The 11,141-nt window shown below is 42.5% G+C and overlaps 5 protein-coding genes across 5 annotated transcripts; 1 reads left to right on the plus strand and 4 right to left on the minus strand.

Annotated features, from left to right (window-relative positions):
* Positions 1–3: 3 nt before the first annotated feature.
* PCYB_122620 (hypothetical protein) lies at positions 4–1,201 on the minus strand. Its single transcript, XM_004223594.1, has 4 exons — positions 902–1,201; positions 696–761; positions 359–517; positions 4–97 (listed from the first exon to the last, which is right to left on the minus strand). The coding sequence occupies exons 1-4, from the start codon at positions 912–914 to the stop codon at positions 60–62; spliced, it is 276 nt and encodes a 91-aa protein (XP_004223642.1). The 5' UTR covers positions 915–1,201; the 3' UTR covers positions 4–59.
* Positions 1,202–2,784: 1,583 nt separating this feature from the next.
* Positions 2,785–4,387, plus strand: PCYB_122630 (hypothetical protein; the record flags this gene model as incomplete). Its single annotated transcript, XM_004223595.1, has 7 exons — positions 2,785–2,891; positions 3,020–3,088; positions 3,225–3,287; positions 3,491–3,550; positions 3,709–3,808; positions 3,951–4,012; positions 4,181–4,387. The coding sequence occupies exons 1-7, from the start codon at positions 2,790–2,792 to the stop codon at positions 4,385–4,387; spliced, it is 663 nt and encodes a 220-aa protein (XP_004223643.1). The 5' UTR covers positions 2,785–2,789.
* Positions 4,388–4,684: 297 nt separating this feature from the next.
* Positions 4,685–5,410, minus strand: PCYB_122640 (hypothetical protein; the record flags this gene model as incomplete). The annotated part of the gene is made up of 1 exon (XM_004223596.1): positions 4,685–5,410. A coding segment is annotated over one exon (723 nt), but the record flags the coding sequence as incomplete, so codon positions are not given.
* A 1,219-nt stretch (positions 5,411–6,629) lies between these two features.
* On the minus strand, positions 6,630–7,607 carry PCYB_122650 (hypothetical protein; the record flags this gene model as incomplete). The annotated part of the gene is made up of 4 exons (XM_004223597.1): positions 6,630–6,668; positions 6,962–7,079; positions 7,379–7,459; positions 7,546–7,607. The coding sequence occupies 4 exons, from the start codon at positions 7,605–7,607 to the stop codon at positions 6,630–6,632; spliced, it is 300 nt and encodes a 99-aa protein (XP_004223645.1).
* Positions 7,608–9,730: 2,123 nt separating this feature from the next.
* PCYB_122660 (hypothetical protein) lies at positions 9,731–10,505 on the minus strand (the record flags this gene model as incomplete). The annotated part of the gene is made up of 2 exons (XM_004223598.1): positions 9,731–9,919; positions 10,227–10,505. 2 exons carry the CDS (start codon positions 10,503–10,505, stop codon positions 9,731–9,733), a joined length of 468 nt encoding a protein of 155 aa, XP_004223646.1.
* Positions 10,506–11,141: the final 636 nt, after the last annotated feature.

An 11,141-nucleotide genomic window follows, 5' to 3' on the forward strand; every position in this document is an offset into this window, starting at 1 on the left:
TGAGCAAAAAGCGAATCGGTCGGGGGGAAGTGAAACCTTTCGTGTCCACGATCCTCCACCTAACCAGTTTTCTTAATCTGTTGTCTGTACTTCCGACCTGGGAGGAAGGGGGAGTTAGTAACAAAAAAAAAAAAAAATTAAATATGTTCATGAAAAAATGGAACGCAGGAAGGTGGTGGTGGTTGGGGGTAGCCATCCCCCACAAAGTGCTCTTTCCGAAGATATGTCTTCACCACGCATGGGTGATACAAAGCTCATGGTGATACTCTCAAATGAATTGAAAAAAAGAATAAAACAAAAAGGAACTAAAAACATAATGGTTTATTTGATCACTTTACTCTCTCCCCATCCTGCTAACCTGCTGTATACATATTAATAAACTGCGATTTATATTTTGGGTTCCTCGGCGCTTGCTTGTAAAAAATGTACTTCTCTAAATACTTGGGAATTCCTCTAGACCTGGGGGCTGGGTTTGATAAAACTTGTTTGTGTCTCGGGTTGGCATTGCAATCGACTCCTGAAGTTTTGTGCGCGCAAAAGGGGGTGCATACGTTATTGGGAACAATGCAAAAAAAAGGAATAGCCATTGGAACCTTGCTCAAACGTGCGCACATGATGTAAAGCTGCTTTTTACTCATTGGCACTGCGTCTACTCCGCATGACTACTCTGACGAGGGAAATCTCTCCTTACGTACCAAGTAACGGAACGTGCCATCTGTGAATAACATACCGACATGAATTGCAAAGCAAGGTCAGGACTCCTGCACATTGAAAAAAAAAAAAACAGCAAATTAGCAGCAGAATGGTAACCACATGGAATGTTATTAAGCTTCGCATAAATTTCAAGTAGACGTGCCATCTACAATTGCAAAGTTGAATTCGTCCCATTTGTGCAGTATACCTCTGTGCCACATTTTAAAAAAAGTCCCGCCTTTTTACACACAAAAAAATAATGTTTGGCGGTAAGGCTAATCGAAAAGAAGCGCGAAACTTCCCCAGTGCAACATGAATGCAAACTGATCAAGCAGGTTTATACATATATACATAAACTTGTTCGTAAAAAATGGAGCTACACATGGGGGGGAGGGGAGGTGTTCCTTTCGAAGATTTCTTCTTTTGTGGACCTTTGATAACAGCTGGCGTGCTTACAAGTGGCTCAACTCTATCGTAGTGCTGCTCATTTGAAAGGAAATTTCACTTCGTCAAGCTTGGTCAAGCTGTACCCACGTTTCGCCGCGTTTTTCTGAAAAGTCTGTCGTGATGCCCTAAGGAAGGTCATTCCCCTGTTGGATTTTTTTTTTTTTTTCTTTTTTGCATTCGTTCCCTAGCCCCTCTTACGCGCCATGCTATGTTAACATACGGGTAATACTTTTACGATGCATAATCCAGGTGCTCCATTGCGAACGCGAAAATGAATGAGCGTTTTCTCCTTTTTTTTTTTTTTTCCCACGTTCTCGAACGGAAGTTACAAAGTTATATGAACGCATACCCCGCATATTTACACGTATTTACGCATTTATGCGGCGCCCCATTTTGTGTGCATTCATTTTGCCAATACGCCCAAGTTTGAATATGTACACAAAGGCTCCCATTATGTTCGTACCATTGGGACGAACATATGAGCAAAAAGTCATATGACTAACAAGGTGAGCATGCGCCTGTAATAATTTTGCGTCCCTTCCCGTTGTTGCATGGCTTGTGAGTATACAGAGCATTCGTCCGATCACCACTCGGCATTTACTTCCAAGTTCGCCATTTTGCTTACAAACTTGTGGCCCACTTGGGGAACACATCCCTTCGCGTGAGTACGCATCAGTCTGTTTTCCTACAAGGGGGGTGTTGTCGCCAAGAGTCCATTTCTTAGTCACACGTTCACGCATAGGCACGTAACGATAAGTGTTTACAAAAGAGGGGGAGGCTTTTCTCTGTACTGCGAAATCGCATTCATCGCTTCGCTCGCCGCCAAATGATTGAAGATCCCGTAGACGAAAACAGTCACGTATACCTGAACGCGTACGACATTTGTGCATTGTTTTGTGGGCACATGCTATTATGCCGCTCGTGCAAGTGTGGCCAATTCGCTTACAATAACGCTTGTTCATTCGCCGAAGTTGATGCGCTGCACACACGTTTGTGGCGCCAAATTATTTGCAACCTTAGTTTATTTATTTATTCTTTTTTTTCTTGTCTTTTTCTAATTTACGAAGGAAAAATTGGCTGAAAGAATTCGAACATACAAAAATACACGAAAATGATTTGAACGAAGTTCTTATGAATTTCTTTTGCGTCCATAGGATGTATGATGTTGCGAGTGAGTTTCAGAAGGAGGCCCGGGTAAAGCGTACGTAGATGAGCGTCATGGGAGAGTTGCGTGGAGAAGGGAGATCACAAATTGGGTGATAGGCAATCTGCTGTAAAAGTAGACGCGTGTGAAGTTTGCCGACAAAGTGTGAAAAAATGGAATGAAAAAAAAAAAAAAAAAAAAAAATGATGATTCTATGCGCAGAAATAAAAATCAAAGTCGTACTACTTATGTAGAATGATGATACTGGATGTCATCCTTGAACTGATTTTTTTTTTTTTTTTTTTTAATTTTCACATGATCTGATAATTTGAAATTGTCGCAAAATATGAGCCACATTTTGTTGCCTTCTCAACCGAGTTGACTGGCGCAACTTTGACAACGGAGAAATGTGTCACTATGTAAATAAGAAGACAGTTAAATATGTTGAGGTGCACAACTAATGTGGGCTATTTTTTTTTTTTTCTCAACCCCCCCCACAGCTGATATGCCAATAGACACAGTAAAAATCCGTTACCTAATTCAAAGTGAAATTATGAATAACAAAATTGAGGAGGCCATAGAACATATCAATAATTTAGACAAGGGGGTGAGTCATCATTTTCCTTTTTTTTCTCGCTTTATACCTAATTCAGTTTTCCCCGTTTTTTGCGTGTAGTTACCCGTTGCGATCACTTGATCATGCTGCTCCCTTCTTTCACGTATCTCCATTTCCAGATTTTAAAAAAGCATAAGGACCTCGTTTTTTTCCTCAAGAAGCAGCAACTATTAAAATTAATTTTGAACGTGAGTAAACGGGACAGTAACAACAGTGACCACTCGTATTAAGTTTATTCCCCGCAGATGTGCACAACACAGCAGCAGCTCCATTTGTATGTGCACATAACATGTATATTTTTTTTTTTCCCCCACCCCCTTTTAGAATAACATCAATGAGGCGATATTATATTCGCAGCAGGAGCTGGCCCCATATGTGAACGAAAAGGTTTGGCAGTCCGCGTGGGGATAGCTGTGTACGAGTGAAGCTTACACATGCATGCCCTTGGTTTGTTTGCTCGTTTTCATTGTTGCCATTTCTTCGTTTATTGCACGGCTTATAGTTGTTCACTCGGATGTGAGCACTTTTGTATACCTTTGCTGCATTCCATGCGCGCTAACATTTTTCCATCTACATCCCCCCACACACAGCCATCCCTCATTAGCGAGATCGATGACGTCATGATGCTCATGGCATACCAGGACTTTAACGTAACTCTTCATTCGTTTCAACGTTGTTACTGCGTCTGTTTCGACGTCCCGCGTCGCCTTCCGTTTTGCCTCCCATTTCGCCTCCCGTTTCTCTTCCCATTTCGCCTTCCATTTCGCCTTCCATTTCGCCCCCCGCAAATCCATCGCACAACCCGCAGAGCGAGGAGGCCAAAAAGTTAATCCAAAAAATAGAGAAGAAGAAGAACACCCTGAAAAGGATCGACGACATCATCTTAAGTTACTACAACGTTGACAGTGGTGAGCTGAGTAGAGTCGTAAAGGAAAGAAAAACACGCGAGTGAGGAGGTGGTTGGTCCCATCAATATGGCCCACCTTCTCATTCACTAACAACTATGTTTTGTCGCCTTTTTACAACATGGTGAATATTCCCCCCTCGTAGAAAGCACACTAGAATATATCGTGAAAAACATTTTCTTCACGCAGAATGTGTTGAGTTCGAAGGTAGGCAAGGGGAGAGGGGCGCTTGCGCGAGGCATATGTGCAAGGAGGTGTACCCCGTCGATATGCTACTTTGTTGTACCCCTTTGATGTGCTACTTTGTTTACCCCTTTGATGTGCTACTTTGTTTACCCCTTTGATGTGCTACTCTCGTGTGCCTCCCCCAAACAGTACCCCTGCAGCATCCCCAAACTGAAGAACCTGAAGACTGGCTACATCGAGTATTACGAAAAGCAGAAAAAGAGAAAGAATAAAAAGTCCAGCAGAAAAAGTAGACACAAGAGCAAGTCCAAGGAGAAGATTTTCGACGACAAAACTGGGGAAGACACGGCGAAGGATTTCGACGTGACGAACGAGGATGACTATCGTTCCGTTTAGCGCACCGGCGCTGTAATTTATTTATGCATTTATTTATGCATTTATTTTATTTTATTTTTTTTCATGTTGATGCGTGCATATGGGAATAACTCGCAACTGTTAATTTCCCCCCTTTTGCTCACGCCCTGGTTATTTTTCAGGGGGACTCTTTCCCTCCCCCCCCGTTGTCCCTACGCTTATAATGTGTTTGTCGTTTACGCCATTTCACCACTCGTATGATGTGACTGTTTTCCCCGTGGCGGAGCTCGTAGGGGTCACCGCACACCTGGGAGCCAAGCGCGCTGGTGAAAATAAATTCAAAAGGAATAATTTATAAAGTTGTATATATAATAAAACAGAGTAAAGGTTAAAATGGAAGTGGTGACGAAAAAGAGGCCGTAAAAAATTAAAAGAAAAAAAAAAACTTCATCAAAACTGAAGTAAGAAAATACAAAGGAGACATTCTTAAATAATGTTTTGTATTTTAAATAAATCCTCTTACTCATCGTAAAGTTGAGATAAATATTTAACCAATAAGTGAAGGTGTTGTAAATGTACAAACAGTACAGCAAATTTATGTACGTAGTTATGTAAAAAATAATTTTTTTTAAAGTTTTATTGCGTGTGCGCAGAAAGTAAATATAACTTAAAAGTACGGTGATGATTATTATTGTAAAGGTGTTAATAACGATGTTGTATATTTGATTTACTTGAATTTCGATGATGTAATGGAAAAGGAAGAATATATAATACACGACAAATAGCAGATTTACAAAAAGCTTCGTTTTGTTTTTTTTGTTTAACATTTTTTTCGCCTTTTGGTCATCATTTTTCACTTTTTTTTTTCTCACATTCTGATTGTGATTATTTTCGCAAATTCCAAAATTGTTTTTGAAAAAGGATTTGTCATCAAAATGTGTCTTCTCAGAGTCGCTGTAAATTTTCTGGTTTATTTCTATGCTCACTTTTTTTCTGATTTTGTACTCATTCACGGAGTGTTCCCTCGGGTGATGATTAGCTTGGCTGGTGTGATTGCTTGGGACGCTATGACGGTTTGGGTTTAAATTGGGGCTTATGCTGCAACTCATATTATTGCTGACTTGGCTAGTACTCACACTGTTTCCTCTTTTGTTGCCGCTCCGGTCGTTATTCTTTTTACCCTTGGGGGCATAATCGGGCAGGAAAACCGGCGTCACATTTTCTTGGGGAGCCGACAGGCCCTGTGGGGCTTCGCCGCAAGGGGGGTTGTTTCCCTTTTTCGCCTTCTTTTGGGGAGCCGTCTTCTCAGGGACCGTCTTCTCGGGCATGGTCTTCTCGGGTACGGTTTTCTCGAGCCCCTTCTTCTCGGACGCCTTCTTCTCGGGCCCCTTTTTTTCCTTCGCCTCCTTTTTGCTGCCCTGCTCTACCTCCTCCTTTTCATTTTTTCTTTTGCACAAATTGTTGTTTTTATATTTTTCAAATACTTTGTCATAGTTTCCGTATAGCTTATCCATTTAACGTTTTTCCAATTGGGCTGCTGTCTATTTTGCACGTTTGGTTCGGTTGCGCTGTGTTCAGCTGAGCAGTGTAGCGAGGGATGGCACCACGTGGGGCAGTAGTTCCTGGGGTAGTACCTCGTAGGGTAACGCTATATCCGCCGAGCTACTCTGTGGTTAGCGGCGTTTTGCAGGGAAATCGTACTGATGACTGTCTTCGTCGCTGTTATCTCGCCAGTTCGCGCGACTTCCCGTTTTTCATTTCAGGACGTTGGAGGGAGAAAAAAAAGAGCACAGAAACATCCGGGGGAATTTTTTCCACTTCGATAAATTTAACGCATGCATGCGGGAGGTTATAGCGAGTCGAATGAAATGCGCCATGCGGGGGTTACTTTCGAATAAGAAAATATTAGCCACGAAAAGGCCGCATGTGCACATATATGTATGCACGTCTATTCATACAGAGCTACATGGCAGCATATGGGTCTGCACACAGACAAACCTTTCTACCCGCTGCGATGACGTTTTAAAAAAACAAAACGTTATGCGAAGGCAACATACAAGGTGTTAACCAAAAAAGGGAAAAAAAATTGTAAAAAGGAAAACGAAAAAGTAAGCTGAAAAGTAACCGCTAAGGAGTAACAGCTGAAACGTGACCACTTAAAAAAAATATTGTACACGCTTCATTACGAGGAATAATCACGAAGTTATTTCTTCTTCACTTGTGAAACTTGCCTTGCTTTGCTTTGCCTTGCCTTGTTCTTTTTTTTTTCTTCTCTATCTTTTTCTCAGTTTGCATCTTCGCTTATTTGAGGAATGCAGACACCCTGCGGAGAGAAAAAAAAAAAAAAATTCCCTCAATGGAGAGCAAAGTAAGCACGACGCACATAGTCATGCGTAGAGATATACATGTGGCATTATGGGGTCACACGCAAAGGGGGATATGCGCACGTGTGCCCATCATTTTTGTGCAAAAAAAAAAAAGTAAAATAATAAAATAATAATAATAATAGAGTCAACTGAATTGCGATTGTTGCTTTTTTTTTTTTTTTTTTTTTTCTTCTTCCATTTTGCGCATTTATTGTGCCCACTTTTTCGTTTACTCGCTTTCTTCTCTTACCCCCGCCTTAGACTTCCACAAATTTTTCCTCACGTGCTGCAAGTCCACTTTTGGGTTAGGCTTATTTGGTCTTTCTTCTCTAACGGGATTGGGTTCCTCACCAGATGTGCTTTCATATCTACGGGTTAAAAATTGTGAAGCAAGTGTTAAGAACAGGAGAGGCAGACAAGGGAAAAGCTTTGCGGCGCCATTTCTGCTGATCGAAAGGTAGACTCATCACGGGGGGGTTGCTTTACCTGTCATGCCTCCACCTATCGCTCGCAATCGATCCTTCATCACTCATTTTCCTGCCTCATGGGGGAAAATGGGAAAAAAAAAATGTATGCGCTGTGGGTTCTTACAATTTGTACGCATCCATTAGTGCAAAAATGACTTGCACTATTTTCAACATTTTTAATTATTTTTTTGGGGTGTTACTTGTGCCTGTGCCTTTTCTTCTTTTCATACGCCAGGAGCAGAGGATTGAAGGGGTCCTTGGGAATGGGTTCGTCGTAAGAGCTACGAGGGAGTGAAACGCATAGGGGAGAAAATGAACACATGGCACACTACGGCGCGTCACGTTAAACCACGTTTCGCCGCATTACGTCGTATTGTGCCGCTTTACGTCGCATTGTGCCGCCTTACGCCTCCTCTCGTGGTATACCATGTCATGTGGGCTTCACTATCTAGAGATTCCTTGCACAACACGGTGGCGCCCTTTTTTTTATTCAACAAAGCTTTATTGTTGACACGTGGAGCACTCACCTTTTTGTCCTCGATCTGGACCTTTTGTGTTTTTTTTTCCTGTCTGTGTCCTTTTGCTTCCTGTGCCTTCTGTCGCTATCGTAGCTTTCCTTGGAAACCCTTTTTCTCTTCGTCCTTTTTTCTTCATTGGACCTATTCTCGTGTGTAGACTCTTTCTTCTTCCTCTTCTTCCTGTCCTCTGCTTGGTCGTCATTTTTGCTTTGTTCCCTATGGCTATCCTTCCTTCCATCCTTTTGATGCTTCTTCCTTCCGTCCTTTTTGTGCTCCTTTTTATGATCCCTTTCGCTCACCCCTTCGCGCTCCCTCTTGGATTCTTTTCTGTCTTCCCTTTTGTCCCTTCTTGTGATATCCTCCTTACTACCATTCTCGCGCTCTTTGCATTCTCCTACTTTTTGTTCCTCCTTTTGATTTACCTTATGTTCCTTCTGTGTGCCTACTTCATGCTCGTCCTTTTGGTCCACCTGTTGTTTCTCCTGTTGGTCCTCCCTTCCACTTCTACCGCCGCTACCCGTTCTACTCCTTGTCCTGCTTCCCCGTTTCCTCTTCCGAGTCCTCTTCCGCTCCCTTTCCCGTTCTCGTCTCCTTTGCCTTTTTTCTTTTTTAATTTTCCGGACAACATTATTATATAAATCTGAGTCGATGCCAGTACTGTTGCTTACGGTCGAGATGGAAATATCACTTAGCGAGTCAGCATGGATGAACTTTTCTTCGTCCTTTTTTCTGTCCTCCTTCGTGTGGCCTTTCTTTGTCGCCTTCACATCGACCCCATTGGTTGCCTCTTTTTTGTATACATCCAAGGGATTGTTCAACAAGATGGTGTCCTTCATTTTGTGCATGTGAATATATTCTTCCTTTCCCTGAATGGTACGTTCATTGCGAGGGTAGAACAAAAGAGTGTACGCGTGTCACAGCGCGGATCAAGCAAGCAGGCATTTCGCGCTTTCCTCCACTTCTCCCCCCGTTCGTATACCTCCACTTCGCTTTGCGTTCGGTTCGCCGTTCCTCCACTTCTCTTTTGCTTCACTTCGCTTTCGCTAAAATTCACCCCCCTAGTTTTGCCTTTTTTTTCACTTTTTTAAATGTCGCTGCTAGACACTACAAAATGGTGCTAACGCTAATGGTAACATATATGCGCTTTCACGAGTGACATTTTTCGCCGAGTTGAAATGCCCGTATGGTGTATTCCCCATTTTGCGTTAATTCATTGTTTGCCCTTCTCTATACATTTTTTTCTTTTTTATCCTTTTCTTTTTTTGCGCTAGACGATATGTTTAAAAATTGTTTTGCTTTACGATAGGATTGTGGAAGGAAAAGTTTCGGTGGGGGGTAAAAACGGATATGAGAGAAATTCGCCGCCAACTGCAAACTGCAAACTGCAAACTGCAAATTACCAACTGTTTGACGTTTAGAAAAAAAGGGGAAAAACTGAGTAGTTGCAGCTCCTGCGCTGTTTCGTTTTGGCTCATTTGTATAATTTTCGTGCTTCCCTACTTGTTCCTCTTACCATTGTATATACATACATACGCACATAAATACATGCATATTTTTTTCTCGCTTTGCTGGTCACATACGTACCGTTTTGCTTCCCCTAGGAGGAATACATTTAGGGATGAATATTGATTGGCACAAAAAAGAAGGGCATCGTGAAAAAACAGGCGAAGTGGCACGCCACGTTATTAACATTCAAACAAAAAAAAAAAAAAAAAAAGTAACACCCGTGAGTAGCTCCGCATACACCTATTTGTGTACCCATGTGAGCAGCCCAAACGAGGAGAAACTTTCACCGCTTCGTTTGTGAAGTGGCCGCAGCTAATAAGCCACCCATCACCACCGATCAACGAACATATACAAAGGCATATCGGCACATGCCGCTCGGTGCTGACCGTAATAATATGCACTGCGCATATAGCGCCATGTGCAGGAAAATAGGGGGAACCAAATAACGTGCGCCTTTCGCAATTAGGCTAAACGTAGACAATGCGCCACGGCGAAGAAAAGAACGCCATCGCTACCACTTCCTTTGCGTCAAAGCTTTTTTGCGAACTCCTGCAGTTGATGCTTTATGGCATCCATATTTTTTAACAGGGACTCAAATTCGGGTCTGTTGAAAAAAAGGACATTCTTGTTTTTGCAGCATATGCATAGATTCGGCTCCACTTCCTTGACTCCTTTTACTCGGTTGAGGACAAACATGGTACGTCCATAAAGGCCCAGCTATCAAAGAGGGTGCGCCACGTTGGGGAGAAAAAATGGAGTGTCAACATGGTGAATTGAAAGAGTAGGGTGAGACAACTCCCCCCCCTGGTTACTCCACGTGGGGGAAGCTCCGTCTCCATCTCATCTAATGCATGAATGGGAAAAAAAAAAAAGACACATGGGCTGATTGGGCGTTCGTATTAGCGTAGGGAAACGTGCGTATGTCTGTCAAGCGCGTTCACTCCACTGCTCGTATTCTTTTCCAATTTTTACGCCCTTTCGCTCGGCATTTTTTTTTTTCGGTTGCACGCTTACATCACCTTACCTTCTCATCTTGGGTAATTTTTATCCGGTTTCTCGGGGGCCATCCAGCGTAAAAATGATACCCTTTTCTCTTCGTTTCCCTTTGAACTATATCCCTAAATCTTTTTAGTGCACTCTTAAGACTACTTTTCTCCTTCACATTTTTTAGCGCTTCGTAATTATCGTACACATCTGTTATGGCTCCATTTCCGCGGCATTCAGCTGTGTTTCCCAGATTTTGCTCCCTTGTCGAGGTGAAGAATTTCTTTTTGGAATGTCCTAACAAGCAGAACGGCAACATATTCGGAGGAACATGAATAAACTAGCTATGCATGGTGATAAACTAGTGTGTGATTTCGCCCATTCATGTTCCTTTGTTCCGTGGAGAAGGGAAAATGAGTAAAGTGTATATCCCTTCCTGATTTTTTTATTACGCATTACGTGTAACTGTCCGACATAGGAAATGAGCAGGAAACATCTTCGCGCGTTTTTGCGAGGTGAGTGGTGTCTGAGGGAATAGGCGGGTGCTGATGTAGTGCTCATGTGGTGTTCCCACTGCGCAGAAGTGGGTTGGCTAGCTCCTTGGGGTTCCCACAATTAGGGTTCCCACAATTAGGGTTCCCACAATTAGAGTTCGCAACGATATCGCGGTCGAGCCCTTCGACTTCGAGTGGGTAAACTTCCACTCCTCTTCGCGGCATAAAACGGGGAAGGAAACCAAAGGTGCACCATTCGGGGAGCTAAAAAAAAGAAGCAACACTGGGAGTTATAGCTCCTCCTTTTCTAAAATGTGCATTTATTTGGCGAAGGAACGAGTATCTTCTGTTAGCTCATTTGTTTGTCCCCCACAAGCGGTCAAACTGTTCACCATTACGTTACCATCATTTTGGCATTTTTTTTTTTTTTCCTAGTTGTAAACTAACTTCTCCTGTCGCAA

This window comes from Plasmodium cynomolgi, chromosome 12 (genome assembly GCF_000321355.1).
Source record: "Plasmodium cynomolgi strain B DNA, chromosome 12, whole genome shotgun sequence".
Taxonomy (NCBI): domain Eukaryota; phylum Apicomplexa; class Aconoidasida; order Haemosporida; family Plasmodiidae; genus Plasmodium; species Plasmodium cynomolgi.

Coding starts and splice junctions, on each gene's coding strand:
- PCYB_122620 (XM_004223594.1), bottom strand. Junction 518..695: donor ATGGCACGTTCCGTTACTTG/GTACGTAAGGAG, acceptor ACAAAACTTCAG/GAGTCGATTGCAATGCCAAC. Junction 98..358: donor TATTAATATGTATACAGCAG/GTTAGCAGGATG, acceptor CCTTCCTCCCAG/GTCGGAAGTACAGACAACAG.